The sequence below is a fragment of the Microcaecilia unicolor genome, chromosome 1 (genome assembly GCF_901765095.1).
Source record: "Microcaecilia unicolor chromosome 1, aMicUni1.1, whole genome shotgun sequence".
NCBI lineage: Eukaryota > Metazoa > Chordata > Amphibia > Gymnophiona > Siphonopidae > Microcaecilia > Microcaecilia unicolor.
The window spans coordinates 77,661,452-77,682,128 of NC_044031.1; the positions used below are offsets into that span (position 1 = coordinate 77,661,452).

At 40.4% G+C, this 20,677-nt stretch overlaps 1 protein-coding gene across 1 annotated transcript in view; it reads left to right on the forward strand.

Moving 5' to 3' along the window:
- NOM1 (nucleolar protein with MIF4G domain 1) overlaps positions 1 to 20,677 on the forward strand; it is a 79,829-nt gene that overhangs the window by 11,706 nt on the left and 47,446 nt on the right. Inside the window, exons 2-7 of the mRNA XM_030198619.1 lie at positions 547 to 671; positions 4,394 to 4,589; positions 10,051 to 10,374; positions 13,041 to 13,151; positions 14,048 to 14,212; positions 19,018 to 19,139. Coding sequence (XP_030054479.1) covers positions 547 to 671; positions 4,394 to 4,589; positions 10,051 to 10,374; positions 13,041 to 13,151; positions 14,048 to 14,212; positions 19,018 to 19,139 — 1,043 coding nt within the window. The remainder of the gene's footprint in view (positions 1 to 546; positions 672 to 4,393; positions 4,590 to 10,050; positions 10,375 to 13,040; positions 13,152 to 14,047; positions 14,213 to 19,017; positions 19,140 to 20,677) is intronic.

Sequence of the window (20,677 nt, forward strand, 5' to 3'; positions counted from 1 at the left end):
TCTTGTGGTTTTTAAATGCTAATCTTTTTTTTTTCCTTACCTTTTCACCTACTACTTTAGCAAACCATAGCAGCCTCTCTTCCTGTTCGCTTTTATTTACTTCCTTAAAAAGGAGGGTTTGTTGCCTTTAGAATATCTCCTTCCAGTTTTGCCTACTACTGCTATTTCCCATCAATCTAATTGCTCCATAAGGTACTGTTTTGTCTCAGTGAGTTTTCTTGAAGTATGGGATCCTCGCTTTTTGGATGGACCATCATTTTCTGTTCTGTGCTGATGTGTGGTCCTTCTCCACCCCCCCCTCCCCCCCCCAAAAAAAAAAAAAAAAAATATATATATATATATATATATAAAATCTTCCTGAATCACCTGGTGCAACACATCTGTATTCATTATATGTAAGCAAGTGTTCCTCAATTCTAGTTCATAGTATATTGGTATTCTGTTGCAATGTCTGGTAGATTGTCACATGTCCCCCACCTTATTCAAAGAAGTGCACCCCTTCCAGCTGGAAGGCTTCCTGATAATAGCTGTTTTTCTCATCTCTAGAGGGACCAAGAAAGTGATACAAAGTACATCCCGCCACAGTTGCGCTATCCGGCAGAATTGGTGGATGCCAAGAAAATGGAAGAACTAGAAAGACTGAGGAAAAGTGTGAAAGGACTATTAAATAGGTATGGTATGATATTGCATTTGGGGATAAGAGAGAGTATGAGGCAGAGGAACCCTGTATCTTCTTTCTGCAGTTCCTGTCATACCAATTCCTTGTCATGGGATGCTCAATTTGTTGGATCTCTTGTAGTAGTTTGTAGTGCAGGATGGAATCCTCAGTATTTTCTCTGTCTCCTAGTGGATGGTGACTGTGCACTTCTCTTGAAGATGGCTAGCTACTTCCAGCCCCAGCTCTTCTGGGGACTGTTGAGCAAGGGGTCTGCTGGTAAATTGGTCACGGGTTTCTTTAAGATGATACCCAGTGTTCCTTGCAGCCAGACTTATATTTGGAAGAACAAAATACAAACGTTCCAGGCCCCTAAGAGAAAATCTACACTGGCTTCCCCTTAAAGAACGTATAACTTTCAAAATGTGCACTTTGGTGCACAAAATAATTCACGGTGATGCTCCAGCCTACATGTTAGACCTTATTGACCTGCCACCCAGGAATGCTAAGAGATCGTCACACACATTCCTAAGTCTTCACTTCCCCACTTGTAAAGGTCTAAAATATAGATTAACACATGCATCCAGCTTTTCATAATTAAGTTCACAAATGTGGAATGCTCTACCATTGGACCTGAAAATAATCCTCAACTTAACTAATTTCCGTAAGACACTAAAGACACATCTCTTTAACATGGCATACCATAATAACATCAGATTTACTCTCTTCCTACATTGTATTACGTAATTTTATTATTTAATCCATATTCAATATGTGATTCCATATGTTTATTTTTGTACCTTGGGTATATTTTCTTCCTTTCTATTCGACTGTTATTTAATACTCATGTTCCATTTATATTACCAATTGTATATGTATTCTGAAATGACACAAGTCATGTCGGAAAAATTGTAAGCCACATTGAGCCTGCAAATAGGTGGGAAAATGTGGGATACAAATGTAACAAATAAATAAATATCCAGCTAGGGGATACTTACTGCTACTGGGTCCCTCCTCTCCATGCTGTTGCCCAAGTCACTTGAGACTCTGCAGACTTAACTGTGGCAAGGTGCAAGACTATTTTGGCTTCTGGGCAAGTATATTGCATTCCTTTGGCTTGCAATGTTTTGGGTTTTTTTTTACACTGTTTTCAGCTCTGAGGTAAGCTGGTGCATTTATTCCTCCCGTTTACATTGCTGCTTCCCTGCATTTTTGTGATTGTTTTCTTTTTGTGGTTTCAGGAGGTTGGTAGTTGGTCAGGAACATGTGCATTTGATTGTTGGCTGGCTTTCCTGTGTTGGTGGCAGGTCTCCTCCTCATGGTATTCGTGTCCATTGTGCTCATTGCACATTGGTGCCCTTCTGGCAGCATTTCCTTCAGTCTGCAATGTACTTTGTCCCAACGGGACAGTTTGTTTTCCCACACCCTTCCTGGGCTGGCTGCCGGCTCTGTCTTTTCTTTCGGCATGCTCCGCTCCTGGTGTGGCTACTTATAGCGCTGATGTTGCTGGTTCCAGCATCTCGTGGAGCACTGCAGTTGGCTGCAGGACACCGTTTTCAGTCTCCAACGTGACGACTTTCCTTATTTTGTCTTCCCTGTGCTGTGCCACCTTGTCCGCTTTTTCCTCTAATGGGGCGTCTTTTTGCATTGGCAGTTACTTTTGTTATTCCATGCCTCTGCCATCTCTGGGGGTGTCAGCTGAGAATTCTGCTTCTCTAGCTGTTAAAAAAAAAAAAAAAGGGAGGGGAGGAATCCCTTTTTGCAGGCTTGTGTCCTATCTCGGCTTTCAGTTCTCTTGCTGGCTGCATGTTAACCGTCACCGGCGTGGTAACGGGCTCCCTTGCAGCTCTTGCTGGTTGTTCCAGCAGAGGCTCATTGCTTAACGATATTTCCGAATGTTCTCTCTCCGGCTTAGTACCTCCCGGGTGCTTTGGGCTGTGCATTGTAGTCTTCCTTATTCTTCTGCTCTGCTTCGGAGCAGAGGTGATTGTTGTCCCTGGTTGCTCCATGCAGAACTAGCTTGTCTGGTTTAGCTTCCTCTGGCCTATTTAGTGCCCTCTTTCCGCACCCCATGCCGGGTTTCTGGCTTCTTGCACTTCTGCAGGCTAGTCTTGTGTTACTCTGCCTTTTTTATTCCTGAGTGTTCTGCAGCTGTAGCAGTCTTCTTTTGTCTTCTCTCCAGGGATTGCTCTCTTTCTTTTGTGCAGGGAATGGATTGGCAGGCCATAGTTCTAGCATTATCTAGACTACGAAATGCTAGATCTGGCCTCGTGCTTGGCAGCTTGTATCTCTCCAGCAGAGCAGTCTACCTCTCCAGGTACTGTGCTGTCTCATCTCGGGTCAGTTGGCTCCTTTTGAGTTTGACAGTTTGTTCACTAGAGTCTCCCGTCCTGCTTTCCTTCAGGATGTGCTGCAATCTTGTCTCTTTTGACATACTGTTTTCTGGCAGATTGGTCATCCAGCTTTTTGGCAGTCCAACCTTCTGGTCTCTCATATAGCTGTCATTCTGGCTGTGTTTACAAGGTAGTCGTGTTGCTCACATGAAGTGTTGATTTCTGTGTCTTCCCTGATTGCCATTCTGCTTCTCTGCATCTTTGCCATCCTTTGCCTCTGTCCCTATTGGGTGCGCCTTGTACTGTCAAGCTTGGCACCACCTTTGCAGATTTCTCCTTCTTCCATCTCTGCCTGTCGGGACTAACTCCATGCTATTTGTGGAAGGTGCCTCCATTTTGACATGAGAGGCTGGCTGTCTCTTCAGCTATCGGGTCGGGGTCCCTTTCCAGAGGTTGTGGCATGCCTCTGCTCTGGATTAGAGTGGCTGCTTCTCTGGCTGTCCTACTGTGCTCTGTCTTGGGCTGCTTAGTTTTCACCTCTCTCTGTAGGTCTGGCATTGCTCTGTCTCTGGATGGCAGGTGCCTTGTGCCATCTATGGATGGAGAGTCTTTTTCCGTCTATGGATGTGAGCCTTGCTACATCTCTGGATGGTGAGCCTTCTTCGGCTATGTGTATTGAGGTTTGCTCCGGCACCGTATGGCTTTGGATGGACACCCTGGCTCTCTCTCTCTGGATATTGAGCTTTTCTCCGTCTCTGGTTGTTGTGCCTTCCTCCATATATGGATGTCGGGACATGCCCAGTCTCCTGTGTTTCCTCTTAGATTGCTGTACCCTGTTTTCGCCTCTGGTAGTTTGGCCTTGCTTCATCTCATAATGTTGAGTTTGGCTCCTTCTCCGAAGGGCGAGCCTTGCCCTGCCTCTAAGCTTTGGTCCTAGCTCCACCTCTGGGCACCAAACTTTACTCTGCCTGGGGTGGTTGCATTTTGCTTCTTCTGTGCGGGTTGTACCGGATTCCTTTTTGGGACGGTAGATCTGGGTCACGCCTCGCTTTCTGTAGTGGGTGCACGATTATTATACCTTTGACCATGTCTCACAATCTCCTTATGCTCATTCCTCAATCTCTTCCTCTCCATCCTTCCTACTCCTTACCCCTCCCAATCTCTTCTCCTTTTGCTCATCCTATCTTTGTTTACCTCTCCATGATCAATTTACATATCCTCAAAACCCCACTACTTCTATGTTTACTACAACTTGTAACATTCTCCTTCAAGACTTTGTAATTCTATTTACTATGTAAGCCGCATTGAACCTGCTATGTGTGGGAAAGCGTGGTGTACAAATGTAATTAATAATAATAATAAATTTATGCTTGCCATGGACACTCTCTTTTTATCTCCCCAATAGGTTGAGTGAACCAAACATGGCCTCCATAAGTAGCCAGTTGGAAGAGTTATACATGAGCAGTAGCAGGAATGATATGAATGAAACTCTAATAAGTGTTCTTATGAGTGCTTGCATCACTCCAGCCAAGATGCCAGATAGGCTCATAATGGAGCATGTTCTTTTGGTCAGCATTCTGCATCGCACTGTTGGAATTGAGGTAATACACACATAATGGAGCATGTTCTTTTGGTCAGCATTCTGTATCGCACTGTTGGAATTGAGGTTAAAATATATATATGTATATATTGCCAATTTTTAAGTTTGTCATTTATTGTGTAATTAAGGAATGTGTGGATTTTTAGAGTTGATAATTTTATTTTTGTTTTCTCATAGGCAATAATTTTAATTATAAACAACTATGATGGCCTATGGTATGAATAGCGGTCTAGTATATCTCTTGTGTAGTAGTAATAATAACAACACTTAAAATGTGATAGACTGACTTAGACCTAGCAAGGCTCATTTACATGGCAATGCTTATGACACTAGATCCATTTCCTTTTGCTTTCTGAAATAGCATGTACTATATTTGCAAATGTTTCAGACTGCAAGAAACAGAGCCACTTTAAAATCTGATCTAGAAGGCACTGCATGTCCTGAGTTTACTTAAGATTCAAAATGATGCATGTAGCTTACATTTTCAAAAACTAATGATGCATGTAACATTTCATGAATTATGCAAACTTAGGTCAGAGTACAGCTCCCATCTTTAGCAAGATGGCATCACAGCTAACATCTATGGGTGCTCGTTACTTTTCAGAAAACAAAATAGGTCATCTATTAGCAAATTATCTTAAAGATAAGAGATTTAAAACTAAAATTGTAACTCTTAAATACATGACTAGCAACTCTTTAATGATGTAAGGAGAGCACATTGAACAGCCTATTATTTTAAATATATTCTGCTCAGTGTGCTGCTGCGGCTAGGAAAGCGAATAGAATGTTGGGTATTACTAGGAAAGGTATGGAAAACAGGTGTGAAGATGTTATAATGCCGTTGTATCGCTCCATGGTGCGACCGCACCTTGAGTATTGTGTTCAATTCTGGTCGCTGCATCTCAAGAAAGATATAGTAGAATTGGAAAAGGTGCAGCGAAGGGCGACTAAAATGATAGCGGGGATGGGAAGACTTCCCTATGAAGAAAGACTAAGGAGGCTAGGGCTATTCAGCTTGGAGAAGAGACGGCTGAGGGGAGACATGATAGAGGTATATAAAATAATGAGTGGAGTGGAACAGGTGGATGTGAAGCGTCTGTTCACGCTTTCCAAAAATACTAGGACTAGGGGGCATGCGATTAAACTACAGTGTAGTAAATTTAAAACAAATCGGATAAAATTTTTCTTCACCCAACGTGTAATTAAACTCTGGAATTCATTGCCGGAAAATGTGGTGAAGGCGGTTAGCTTAGCAGAGTTTAAAAAAGGGTTGGACGGTTTCCTAAAGGACAAGTCCATAAACAGCTACTAAACGGACTTAGAAAAATCCAAAATCCCAGGAATAACATGTATAGAATGTTTGTACGTTTGGGAAGCTTGCCAGGTGCCCTTGGCCTGGATTGGCCGCTGTCGTGGACAAGATGCTGGGCTCGATGGACCCTTGGTCTTTTCCCAGTATGGCATTACTTATGTACTTATGTACTTATAACAGTCATATTTGAAACAAGAAAAGGTACCTTCATCAATAACATCTTAATAACAATAATAAAGAAACATGTACTTGACTGGGTACACTCAAGTCCACAGTTGTATATCCAAGATTAACAATTTGAAGAATTAAATTAGGTAAATTCAAAGGAAAATTAAACCGGTCTAATATCTGTGTCTATAATCCATTCAGAGCTAACCTCTAAGGAGTTCTGGCTGTAATAAATTCAGAAAGTTGAACTGATTCAAAAAACACATATTTAACCGCATGATGGTATACTATACACTTACAAGGATATCGTAAGAAAAAGGTTGCCACCAACTTGAGCACCCCTGGTTTTAACAAAAGAAATTGCCTACGTTTTTTTTTTGTGTCTTTGGATACATCTGGGAATATGCAGACTTTGAATCCCAGGAATTCTCTTTCTCTTCTTTGGAAAAAATTTTTCATAATTAACATTTTATCCATAGACAATGCCAAGGTTATTAATAGAGTTGCTGATGTTGTCAAATCTGCAGTCGGAGTCTCTAAAATTGCTGAGACATCCAATGGTGGTTCCGTTTGTTGTTGATCCAAATCATTGACTGCCTTTCTAGGCAAGTAGTAAATTTGAGTCAAAGGTGGTAAGATATTGTCAGTAAATCCTAAGATTTCCTTCAAATATCTATTAAACATTTCTCTAGGTGAAACAGTAATCACCCTTGGAAAATTGAAAAGTCTCAATTTTTGAACATTCTCCAAATTTTCTATTTTTCTTTTCAAAATAGAAATATCCTTTATTGTCGTAATCTGTAAATCTTGCACTTGCCCTACCTGGGTTGTCAAATACTTCACTTTTTCGAAAGATTCTTTCTTATCTGATTCCACAAGTTCAGCAGCTTGTTCCAAATGCTTGACTCAGGATTATAATTCTTGATTTTGAGGACATAAAACCTTCCCCAAATTAGCAATCAAAGCCCACAGGCTTTCCAGGGTTATCTCTGTTGGTTTAGCTTCTAAGAAAGATAAAGAAACAGTTGAACAGCCTATTATTGTTGCAATTTCATGTTAAGCTCTTGGGCTCGAGTGAGTCCTTACTGATGAATTTCCACTATTTCACAAAAAGGTTTTAGATTTTGGTTTGGACCAGTTCATTTATCCTTTTGAGTGAGATTTTTGCTACACCTCCCCAGTATATTGTGGGTTTTTATTTTATGTGTATCACAGAGCTTAACCTGACAAAGCCTGAGCCAAAAGTCTGTGTCAAAGGACTGTTGCTTTCTGATTGCATCAGCCAAAGGACTCTGACCAGCTAGATCAGCCTGGAAGATTTAAGAAATTCTTGAACATGGGATATTGACAGTATTGTAACCACTTTGGATAATCAGTTTTCCATGTGCTCAATTCACATTGTGTGTGAAGAGAGTTGTTTAATGGTAACTACCTCTTCTATTTAGTTCAGTAATTACCATTAAACAACTCTCTTCGTGCAATGTGAATTGAGCACATGGAAAACCGATTACCTGCTCATGCACAACTTCAATTACTACCTAAAATCTCGAGAAAAATTCAAAACCTTGAACGAGACTTAGAGGACCTCAATAATAGATCGAGAAGGAGCAATATCAAAAATCCTCCGATTACCAGAGAAGTGTGAAGGCAGCTACATAATCAGCTACATAATCAGATCAATTTCTTTGGTTTCAAATAATTCAGAGACACTTAAACCTTATATTTTCCTTACTATCCTGATGCTTATTATAATGCCAATCTTTAATATTTTACTGTTTGTACTGTTTAAATATACTGTTTGTATTGTAGTCCTACTACAGCATATGTAAGCCACATTGAGCCTACAACTAGTGGGAAAATGTGGGATATAAATGCATTAAATAAAATCTTTCATTTCCTTACTCACTGGCTGATGCGAACATTGCATCTTTCCTTCTGACCGCCGTTCGAGAGAGCACACAGGACTCTACAAGGAGCAATGAGACCTCCTCGCCTGATTGTAGCAAAATTGCTAAGATTATTTTTATTATTAATAATTTATATTTTGCTCCCACCTTTTTCGGTAGTAGCTCAAGGTGAGTTACATTCAGGTACAATGGGTATTTTTCTGTCCCTGAAGGGCTCGTAATCTAAGTTTGTACCTGAGGCAATGGAGGGTTAGGTGACTTGCCCAAGATCCCAAGGAGCAGCAGTGGGATTTGAACCGGCCACCTCTGGATGTCAAGACTGGTGCTCTAACCACTAGGCCACTCGGTTACTTAAGCGTTGTTGTCAACTCTTTGTCATTGGCAAATATTTTATTGTGCATTATTTCAATGAGTGAGTTTTCCCTCATGTTTATCACAACATCTTTTTGTCCTTAATCAGATCTTTTACTTGTAGCAATTCTTGTAGAAGCGTATGCAGCGAAACTTCCTGACTGGAGGTTGCTTTGAACGTTTTTATTCCTTTACTAGTAAAAAAGGCCCGTTTCTGACACAAATGAAACGGGTGCTAGCGAGGTTTTCCTCTGAGTGTGTATGTTTGAGAGAGTGTATGTGAGAGTGACTGTGTGAGAGAGAGAGTGAGTCTGTGAGAGAGAGTGTGTGTGTGAGAATGAGAGTGTGTGCAAGTGCGTATGTGAGACACAGAGTGAGAGTGTGTTTCACACAGATGCAGTGTGTGCGAGAGAGAGAGTGTGTGTGAGACACAGACTCTCTGTGAGACTGAGTGTATGAGACCAAGAGAGTGTTGTTAGTGACTGTGTGACACACACAGAGTGAATGTGATACAGTGTGAGACATAGAGTGTATGAGAGACAGTGTGTGAGAGAGAGAGAGACATTGTGAGAGAGAGTGTGTGTGTGACAGAGATACCTCCCCCCTCCCTCCCTCTCTCTGGTGTCAGCCCACCCCCCCCCCCCTCTCTCTCTGTTGTCTGAGTGTTACTGTACAGGACACTGAGCTCTGGCTGTGCTTCAAGGAACTGACCAATCCTATTTAATAGAATGCATCTCCAACATTCTGAAGCCGAGATCACTTCTGCTTGTGACGAACCCAGAAGTAAGTGATGTCAATTCAGGAGATGGATACAGAGAGCAGGAATGCCTCAGCCATGCAGTCAGCTTCAGAATGTTGGAGGTGTGTTTTATTATATAGGATTGTAATTGTGTGGATCAACATTATTATGCTTCATGGAAGCCATTAGAGTTTTTCAGTGAAGAAAAATGTATGTTCTGAATCTATGATGAAGGTAAATTATGAGCGAGAAGTGGAGCTTGATCTCTAGGCTGCCATCTTGCTCAGTGCTTGTTATTCCCCCCCCCCCCTCCCCCGTTACTATCTTTTCAGTTTGGCTGGCTTCTAGGAAGCTAGATTTTTGGGCTGTTTTGTTTAATATACTTTTGTTTTTTTTGTTAATTATGTTTACTGATGTTTTGAAGTATAAACAGAACAATGCATAGAGTAGCACAATCAACCTATTAAATCGAAACATTTTTTGAAACTGGACTTGAGCTAGACACTGTAGAGTTCCAGGAGTAGCAACTTCTAATTTAATAACTGTAGATCTCTTGCTCTCTCTGTGTATATGTGTGTGTGTGTGTGTATATATATATATATATATATATATATATATATATATATTTCTTTCTCACAAAAACTCCTAAGCAAACTTTCTGTTTGTGATCAACATCAGAAATCACAGACAATTAGGGGATGAAGAGATTAGTCACTTGGGGAATGGGGGGAGTAGGAAATACCATTGGTATTTTTGGTACATAGGAAGGTACCACAAGCAACTTAGGAGGAGGAAAACATTAAGACCTATTGTTGGTGACACCCATCTATACATAAAGCAAGCCTTAAAAACCGAGTTTGGTCTAAATGCTAAGTGAATTAGTTCAAAATCAGTTTTTTTAGTACCACAGCTTCAGCTGGAATATACTGGTGCATGTCTTTTCTGATATGGAAAGTAAATAATGTTCTCTGCTGATTGTTTACAGGTGGGTGCCCATGTGCTAGAAAGTATGGTGAAGAAGTTCGATGAACTGTACCGAAGCGACAGTGATGGCAAAGAGTGCGATAATCTGATCACCTTCATTGCTCATCTTTATAACTTTCGTGTGGTGGAGTCCCTCTTAATCTTTGCCATCCTTAAGAAACTTGTTGACAACTTTGCAGAAAAGGATATAGAATTGGCCTTGTCCTTACTGAAGAACGTGGGCTTCTCTTTGAGGAAGGACGACCCTTTGGCATTGAAGGAGCTCATCAGTGAAGCCCAGAGTAAAGCCAGTAATGTGGGCAGCAAATTTCAGGATCAGTCCAGGGTGAGAATCGAGCTGGATGTGTCATGTTGGTTTCTGTGGCTTTTATTGTACTCTATTATGCATACTGAGAGTGGGTTGTGTGTTTAAAAAAAAAAAAAAAGTATTGAAGAGCTAGTAATGGGAAACTGCTATTTTTGTTGTGCAAGGTTTGACAGACACATTGAAACTGAACTATTAAGATCACAGCTTTGTATGGGGAAACACGTATGGAGAATATTTACTCCTGACTAAGCCATTTAAAAAAATAACCTATCTCAGTTTTCTGTGTTTGTGCAGAGGTGTCTGTTCTTTTTGGGAGTTTTTTTTTGTTGTTTTTGTTTTAGTTTTCCAGTATATGGGGCGAGTGATGAGTAAGGACCGAATACCTCTATATATTTTCTTTCTCTACATAACCACAAGCTTCAGCAATAACAATAGCTTATCTGGCAAACTGGATGCCTTATGCAATTAGCCAAAGACAGATCCTCTGAAAATGACATTTGTGGAATGAGTGTTCAGGTAAAAATAAAATTAAAAAAATTGTAGAAATTCCCGAGATCAGTTGGGAAAACAATGACATCCAGAGATTAAATTGCAACCTGTCTTTCCATGTAGTGCCCAAAACAGACCTTATGAACACCCCCTTAATGAGAAATAGCGCCACCCTTTGTACTGCTGATGAGCAGTCTGTTCATCCCAGTGATATCTTCCTGTACTGGAATGGACACCGTTTTGATAGGCAGGATATAAGAAATTAAATAATGAGATTGCAGTCTCCACATCACTGTAAGTCTACGAGTCTGGTAGAAAGAGGAGTATTACAAAAAGCATCTGATGGAAATTTAAGTTGTCTCCAGTGCACCTTGCTGTGTTGTGCACATTATACCTTCTGAATTCTGGAAAGTGTTGAGGCAAGCAGACAGATCATCTTCAGCATAGTGTGGTATAGAGATGTTCATTCTGTCATGATATATGTAAATTAATCACACACTCAGATACTATGAGTGGCAACAATACAAATACAAGCACAGCTTAATGTTACCAAATAATTGAATCACACAGAGCTTTACTGAAAGTGAGCACTATTCACAAACAAGATGGATAAAAAAAGCCTCAAATGTAAGTGATAGCAAATATACATACAAGTTCCAAGCTCCTTGTGACTGTGGGCAAGTCACTTAACCCTCCGTTGCCCCAGGTACAAAATAAGTACCTGTATATATGTAAACCGCTTTGAATGTAGTTGCAAAATACCACAGAAAGGCGGTATATCAAGTCCCATTTTCCTTCCCTTCTTTAAGTACTATCACAGGCAAAAAAAAACCTCCATCACAATTATTGTAAAATAGTTCCAGCTTAACAGCAGATGAAACACTGAGGATATAGCACCAGGGTTTCACAGGAAAAAAAAATCACCTATCTGCTATTTTCCTCGATCCAGGCATTCGACAAAAACTGGTGCTTTTGAATACTTCCAACTTCAATGAGGTGAGCAGAAAAAAACTGCAAAATTCCTGACAGATCTCTGTTATTCCAGCAAACCTGGCTGCTTCAGGGGATTCCAAAATCACATCCAGTACAGACAACAATGGCACCTGGTTTAAAAAGATGCAGAAGCTTCACCTACTGGATGAAGACTATCATTCCAGTTTTAAATTACGATTTCTGCAATATGGCATTAGACATTGAACGTCTTTGAAACTCTGATGTACTTCCAAAATCTTCCAATTTTTTTATGTTGGACAGACATCTTGTCAATTAAAAACTCATTTGTTTGAACATAGTTATAACTTTGACCCTCAGAGGGGTGAAAAACCTTTTAATTCATTGCAGTGTTGTCCCCATTCTTTTATGGAATTAACATGTGCTGCGCCAAGGAGACCTTCAAATCAAACTCCACCAGATGGAACAGAGCTGGATTTATTCTTTGGATTCAGTGTGGCCAAGGAGTTTAAACCATCAAATTGAATGGTTCGTTTGGGGTTTTTTTTTTTTTTTGAGAGGTTAGTGCCCGGAAATTGGAGTGATAGTCTTCATCCACTAGGTGAGGCTTTGCAGCTTTTTAAACCAGGTGCCATCTTTAAGTTGTTTACACTGGATGTAATTTTGGAATCCCCTGAAGCAGCCAGGTTTCATCTGCTGTTAAGCTGCCACTATTTTACAGTAATTGTGATGGAGTTTTTTTTGCCTGTGATAGTACCTACGGCAGCTTGGGACTTGTATGTATATTTGCTGTCACTTGAGGCTTTTTTCCTCCATCTTGTTTGTGAACCGTGCCTGCTTTCATTAAAGCTCTTATGTGATTCAATCATTTGGCAATATTGTTTTTTGGTTATCTGTGTTTGTATATATAAGTCCCATTTGAAAACATTTTATCCCCCCACACCTATATTTATTCCCACAATGGGGCACCTCTGGTTCATATATCCTGCAGTTTAGCACTCCTGTGTCTTATTCATTGTATGCGACGAGATTGTGGTGTTCCCAAAGATTACTACTACTTATCATTTCTGTAGCGCTACTAGACGTATGCGTTATGATTTGATCAGGATTTTATTTTCCCCAATATTGTCCATTGTAATACTAATTTTAGTGCATTGGTCTCTAAGATGCACTGCAACTTCTTAAGCAGAGACAGGACTGTATTGTAGCTAACGGGAGCAATGATGCTTGAATTTGTTTGCAAGGTGCGGTTTATGCTTGAGACAATGCTGGCACTAAAGAATAATGATATGCGGAAAATTCCAGGCTACAACCCTGAACTGCTGGAGAAGCTGAAGAAACTGCAGAGAGCACAGGTAATGGGATTTATACCCTTTCTCTGGCAAAGATATAAAACATAGAACTGGAGAAATAACCTGTATGTGGCCTTGTAATCAAGAATAGCTGAATTAAAATAATGAACCATTTTACATCATTAGCAGAGGAGCCCAGAACAAGTAAGAGTGTCCAGTAGACAGAAGATATGATGTTTAAATACCCAGAAGAACTGAAAACGTCACCAGTAAAGATGGGAAATAACACTTCATCATTTTAGTCTCATGACACTGTACACTATCTCCAGGGGGGGAAGTATACTAGAGCATACATTATAAGTCTCTGGACTAGCTCTCCAAGTACATGTGTTTTAAGATTGATTTTTCTTGAGTCTGGCATAATCACAAATGGAAAAGCTATGGCCAAAGGGAGGCGGAGGAGGAGGGCTCGATTGAGTTTTTTTACATACAAAAGGTCTACCCTTTATATATGAGGTAGCCACATCCTCTCAAATAAGAGCAGAAATGTAATCTTGTGCAGGCTGATTTTTGCGAAACAGAGTAAGAACTGATGTACTTTAGGGTTACTCATTAAGAAGAATGGGATCTTTGGATGTAGCTCAACATTTTTCACTTTTAGCTCAAGGCAAGTTGCTGTACTTTCAGCTATGGTAGGTATTTTCCTTTCCCCAGAGGGCTTAGAATCTCTAAATTTGTACCTGAGGCAGTAAAAGGGTTAAGTGGTTTGCCCAAGAGCAGCACTGGGATTTGAACTGGGCTTTCCTGATTCTCAGCCCACTGCGCTAACAATGGCCTCGTTATCCAGCTTAAAGAGTGCTAGTAAGGGGAATAATCTACAATTAGCTTGTCCTGTCATTGCCTTGTTTGTCTCCCTGAGGGAAAAAAACATCTGAAAACCTTTTTTTTTTGTCTATTAGGTGCAGGGCAGTGGGTCTGGCAGTGACAGTCTTCGTGTATCTCTGGAAAACCTTTTGAATGTGGACCAGGTTGGCCGTTGGTGGATTGTAGGTTCATCCTGGAGTGGGGCACCAATGATTGGGGATTCTAGTAACAAAGGCCAACCAAAGCTACATTTGGGAAAAGTAAGCTTGCAAATGCACTAACACATTAGAGATTGTCCTTATGAAAAGATTCTGTTGGCTTTTTATATTTATGTGCATGGTAGCTTATGCTTTTTCTTCTTTAGGTTTCTGATTCAATCAGGAGCTTCCTTAACTGGTGCTATGGCACTATCAGCTTTCATTCATAACCATTTAAGAGGTCTCTATTTTGTCTCATATGTAGCCTAATCATTGCATCAGTGTGCCTTTGGTTGCTCCCTTTTTATTTGCACCTGCTACAAATGTGTTGTAGTTAGCCTAGAGGGGTTGCCTAGTTAGCACTTGCAGTCTAAGGACCATAAATACTTCCTATGTGGTATTCTATGTCTCTGGTGAGTCAGGTATGAGAATCAAATTCAGATGTACCACATAGCAGCACTATTGTTGGGTTATCCCCAAGATAAATCTTTATTCTTAATTTTTTTTTTTAATGAAACCTCTACAACCTTTGTTATCCATTCAAGGTTAGATCACGAATCTGTTTTTCAGCTGGTCATTTGCATCTGTTTATATACTTGAATTTTTAAAAAAACTTTAATTTTATTTTAGAAAAGAAACAATTTATTATACAGTGTATAGCAAGAACAGCAAACAGTATATTGCCGAAGTGAACCCCCCCCCCTTTAGAAATTATGGTATGACATCAAACGATTGTCTTGTGTCACCGTTTTTTCCTCATTTATTTATTTATTTTTCAATGTTCCACTTCAGTCCTATGGTAAGGGTTGTCTAGCCTCTCAGAACAGAAGGAATCTAATCTGTGCTGCCCAGAAGTATCTTGTTAGATTAGGTACTCCAGATCACCCTTGTATCTCGTCCTTATTAATACCATCTTGGAAACATGCAACAGACTTTGCCTCCAAATGAATTGAAAACGTTTACGTTGCAGAGTGTCCAGCATTCGTTTAGGGTCAAGAACTGGCAGGGTTTGACATAAATATAAGAACTTAGGTAAAAATCATAATTTTGCTTACGGCTACCCTGACCAGTCATGGGTGGGTAAGACCTTGTCATCTGTCAAGAGCAAGAGACTGCTCCTTTAAGACATTATGGTAATTTGCTTAATATAGATCATCGTAATTTGAACAGATATTTACTCCTAAATATTTGATATTCCCTCTCACCCAATTAAAGGGTAGTAGAGTTTTTAACTTGTGGGCCCTAGCAGGCTTCAGGGAGACATTCAGGACCTCTGACTTGCTAACATTCATTTTGAAACCCAAAAGAGCCCCATAATTCTTTAACATATGAATAATACAAGGCAACAAAAGTTCTGGTTCCGTCACCTTTAACAAGATATCATCAGCGACGAGCAAAATCTTGTATTCCTCAGGACCCACTCTAATACGTCTAACCTCGGGGCAAGTCGTATATGCGCAACTAGAGGCTCTACATTGAGTGCAAAGAGAAAGAGAGATAATGGGCACCCCTGCCTAGTCCCTCAATCCAGTGGGAAGGCTTGGTGCACAGTATAAGGTAGAAATCCAAGCTTTAAAATGTAGACAAACCCATGGTTTCCAGAACCTCCATCATAAAGGGCCATTCAGTGTGATCAAATGCCTTTTTTGGCATCTATAGCTAATAGTACAATGGGTGTTTGAGTATTTTAAGCAAACCAGTTTAATTGTATTGCCCGCCTGAAATTATCCCCCGTAGACCTCTGTGGTATGAAACCATATTAGTCTTCTCCTATGAGACCAGGGATATATTCATTTTATCACTTAGCCAAAATTCTAGCTAACAATTTAACATGTAGGTTGAGGGGGGAAATCGGCCTATATGAACTACACAGCTTCGCATCCTTACCGGGCTTGGGCAATACAGTAACTCTTGCTTCTAACATATGAGGTAAAGGATCTCCAGCCAGTACCCTAATAAAACTCTTAGCTAAAAAAGGGGCTAAAACTCCAGCATAAGTTCTATAAAATCTGGAGGTCAGGCCATCCAGGCTGGGAGACTTAAGGTTTTTTTTTGTTTTTTTCTTATAACCACATGAATCTCCTCGACTTGGGTATCACCATCCAGTGCTTCTCTCTGGGATTTTGTGAGGTCAGATAGATGGGCCACTAACAGATAATTGTTCTATTTCAAGTTGGGAGGCCTACATCTCATATGAGTATAAATGCTGATACAAATTAAAGAAAATACCGTCTCAACTGGACTGGCTCACTGTATTCTGTACCATCATCCTCGATAGGACATGAGATTGTAATTGCTGTGCTAATAATTTGCTGGTTCGATTGCCGCCCTCAAAATAAACTTCTCACCTTGTTCATGTCATACCACAAAGATCAGCAATTGTAAATATAACACATCTCCACCTTACCTATAATCAGAACTGCTTTTTCTTATATCTGCTTGTTTAATTTTCTACTATGTCATTCACGTTCTTTATGTAACACTAATTGTTATCTTCCAATCTATTATCTACCAAGAACGATACATTTTAAGCCACATTGAGCCTGCAAAAAGGTGGGAAAATGTGGGATACAAATGCAATAAATAAATATACAACTTCCTCTGCCCAGAGTGTTCGCAGTGACTGACATAAATGGCCCAATTTTTCAAGTAATGCCGGTGTGGCCTTCTGAGAGCTTTGGCATTCAGCAACTTGAATATCTCTTCTGAGATCCCTGTCTTGCTGTTCCTTTTCTTTTTTTAAGCTTGGTCTCACCATGGAGTGATACAAAGGCATTATAACATTTTGTTTACCGTTTCTTTCCTAATAATTCCTAACATTCTATTTTCTTTCTTAACTGCCACTCCACACTAAGCAGAGGGTTTCAACGTACCAAAAACGATGACACCTAGATCCTTTTCCTGGTCGGTGACTTCTTATGTGGAACCTTGCGTCACGTATCTATAATGTGAGTTCCTCTTTCCCACATGCATCACTTTGCACTTGCTCACATTAAAGTCACCTGCCATTTGGATGCTGAGTCTCCCAGTCTTGTAAGGTCTTCTTGCGATGTAACAACTTTCAGTAACTTTTCATCAGCAAACTTAATTACCTCAGTTATTCCCATCACTAGATCATTTATAAATATATTAAAAGCAGCGGTCCCAGCACAGACCACTATCTACCCTTCTCAATTGAGAATACTGACCATTTAACCCTATCTCTGTTTTTCTATCTTTTAACCAGTATTTAGTCCACAGTAGGACATTACCTCCTATCTCATGACTTTCTGATTTCCTCAGGAGTCTTTCATGAGGTACTAAACGACTGGTGTACTATAGAGGTGCAAGCATACCCATTTTAAGTTGTGTGTGTTGGAATCATAGGCAATGCTGTAAATAGACTTTGAGATGCAAAAGATGAGCTTTATTAAGTAATATGTGGGAATAGTAGCTTTGATTTTGCGATGATCTTGTCAGGCAAATCTGATTAATTACTTTGACTGAATGACCAGAGAGTTGGATTGAGGGAGAGCGCTAGATGTGGTTATATTTAGATTTTAGCAAAGTCTTTGGCATGGTTCTGCTTAGACAACAAATAAATAAACTGAGTGCCCTCGGTATGGGCCCTAAAGTAAGTGACTGGGTTAGGAGTTGGTTGAGTGTAAGGCAGCAGAGGGTAGTGGTAAATGGAGCTCCTTCTGACCAAAAGGATGTTACCAGTGGTGTGCCGCAAGGTTCGGTTCTTGGGTTGGTTCTTTTTAACATTTTTGTAAGCAATATTGCTGTAGGGATGTCTGGTAAGGTTTGCTTCTTGAAAGCTAGAAGGATGCTTGGGTGCATAGGAAGAGTTGGTTCCCTTGACATCCTGAAAATGTTTGTGTGGTTAGAACATCAAAGACGAAAGTTGTTAAGTGAACACACAAAAACAGGGAGACATAGAAGGCATATTTTCAAGCACTTAGACTTCCAAAGTACCATAGTAACCTATGGAACTTTGTAAGTCTAAGTGCTTTGAAAATGAGCCCCACAGTTTCCTTTGAAAGGTAGGCTAAAAAGTAGATGATGATTATTGCAGAATGTGTAGTCTGAATGTGTTGCTATGATTGGAAGCTCTATCTGGCAGAAGTGTTAACTGTTTCCCATCATGTACTGCTCATCTGAGTTGGGATTATCAGCCTGATCATTTGTGAAAAGGCATGCTTTCACTTCTAACCTCCCTCCAGTGTTATGTTGAATAGAGCTGTCCTCTGAAGTGTTCATTGGAATACTCACTGGTTGTATTCTTTGTTGCAATGAGCTTTGCCATAGTCTACTGCTATTGCTTATTACTCGGTCATTTTTTAGCCAAATTTAGAGTTTACTGGAATTTTTTCTAAAACATAGATGATCAGGATAAATACAAATATGTATCCATCTATATATTTGACTATTCCCTCTAATTACTCAAGTCAGTCTACTAAGCAATTGATGGAATTACAAATTCTCTTTTTCTCTCTCCCCAGAGAAGAATTTGAGTTAAGATTTAGTTGCTGATTTTGAAAATCTCTTCACCCCAGTAGAGGAGATGGTAAATACAGCACATATTTAACTTTCCATTCTACTATTGACATTACCAAATCAAACCAAGTAACCATGCCTTGCCAAATCAGGTGACCCCAGCACAGCCATCAAAGTGGAGCACATGGGACCTTTTATGATAAAAGGAATTCATGTTCTGATTGAGGTGGTTGTTGAGTATTCTCCCCTCCCCTCCAAAAAAAAGGTTTTCAATGTAAGAAAACCCAAAGTAATTTAACAGAACCCCAACTTGAAACCCTAAAGACCTCCCCTAAAATAGCTGAGTGAGTATTCATGCTAATATCAATTAATGTTATCTTTTCTGCAAGGTAAGCACCAAGATCCTAGAACTGGCACGCAAGCAGAGAATGAACACAGATATCAGGAGGAATATCTTTTGTGTTTTGATGAGCAGTGAAGATTTTCTGGATGCCTTTGAAAATCTTCTGAAGTAAGTTTTCTTGGTGTGCAACATTTAGTCCAGTTCAAATGTTTAGTGGAGGTGGTGTAGGCAGATTTATACATATTCATTGTGGATATATTGAAAACCTGACTGACTAGGGTGTGTCCCGAGGACTGGGTTGAGAATCTCTGCTCTTGACGATTGTCAGGAGGTATGTAGCTCCAGTTGATGGCCTAGCTCTTTCCACCTCATTTTTATAGCTTTTTCTGCTCAGCTAAGGTTACCATATTTGCCGTGACAAAAAAAGAGGACAAAAAATAAAATGCAGCCCCACCTTACTCGCCACTACCCCGCCACACAGTTACTTTTCCCTCCCCACCATATATGCTCCCCTCCCCAATCTTTTTTCCAGTGTCCCTCCACCCACTTTTTTTTACAGCTTCCCCCCTCCTTCCCCCCTTCCCTCCCAAGCATTCACACAACTCCATCCACTTCCCCTCTCCTCACATAACTTACCATGCCCTGGTCATCCAGTGGCCTCTTCGGAGCAGGAGAGAACCCCCCAGTCTTTCCTGCCTGGCGCTGCTTCAGAATGGCTGCTGAGACTTCATTGTTAAAGAATACTGGCTTGGTTACTAAGCATGGGAGCTTATGAGGCACAACTCAGAGTTCTCTATTTCCACCCTTCTGGCAGATGGTCACAACCCATTTGTCTGGACTGATCCTTTTTGACTAAAGGAAAGAAAATTGTCAAGTAATTTAATTTTTCCTTCAGCTCTTCCTTTCCCTTCCTACTTTCTGTTGTTTAATGGAATGTGTTTCCTTTTGTCTTGATGGTTGTTAGTCTGGGGGAAGGGGCGGAATCAGCAAATGTTTATATATAAATAAAGTGCAGAGCGAACGTGGGGCCGGCCTTGTAGCTGAGTTGCAAGATCCTGTAATCTTATGTTCATACCGCGAGTCTGATCCCATGTGGCAGAGGAAACTAGCGTGGTATTAATAACCATTCCTCCTCGCTGCAGGGGCAGAAATGTGTTTGTAAGTAAATGACTTACAAACACATTTCGGGGCTAGGGAAAGAAGGAAAAAAAAAAGTACCAGCTGTTTTTTGTTTTTTTTTTTGCTACCCCTAGAATCTTGGTGCGCCAGGCAATAGTATAGTTCCTGTAGTGGAAACACCAGCCCTACTTGTTTTATTCGGGTAATTTGGCCCCTGATAACTACTGATGTAAATCAGAGCATTGGCACTAATAAGACCCACCATTTAAAGAGTCATCCAGAAGTGCAGAGTACTAAAATATTCCACTTCCAAGCGCTGTATGTGTAACACCCCCTTCTGAGTGTTCCTTGAATTTGGGAGGTGGGGCCTTACCTGACACATACTCCCCCCCCCCCCCCCCCCCCCTTTATATTTCTCTGGTGCTCTGATGCCTCCATCCAAAGAGAGAGGGGATTAAAAAGGGGATTCCCTTCCCTTCAGGAACTGCTACAAAATGTCAGTGATTTTTCAACTCTTTCATAACTGTCACTGCTTTCCCTCATCACTAAACCCTGTCCTCTTTTTGACAGCCTCTCTCTACTACCTC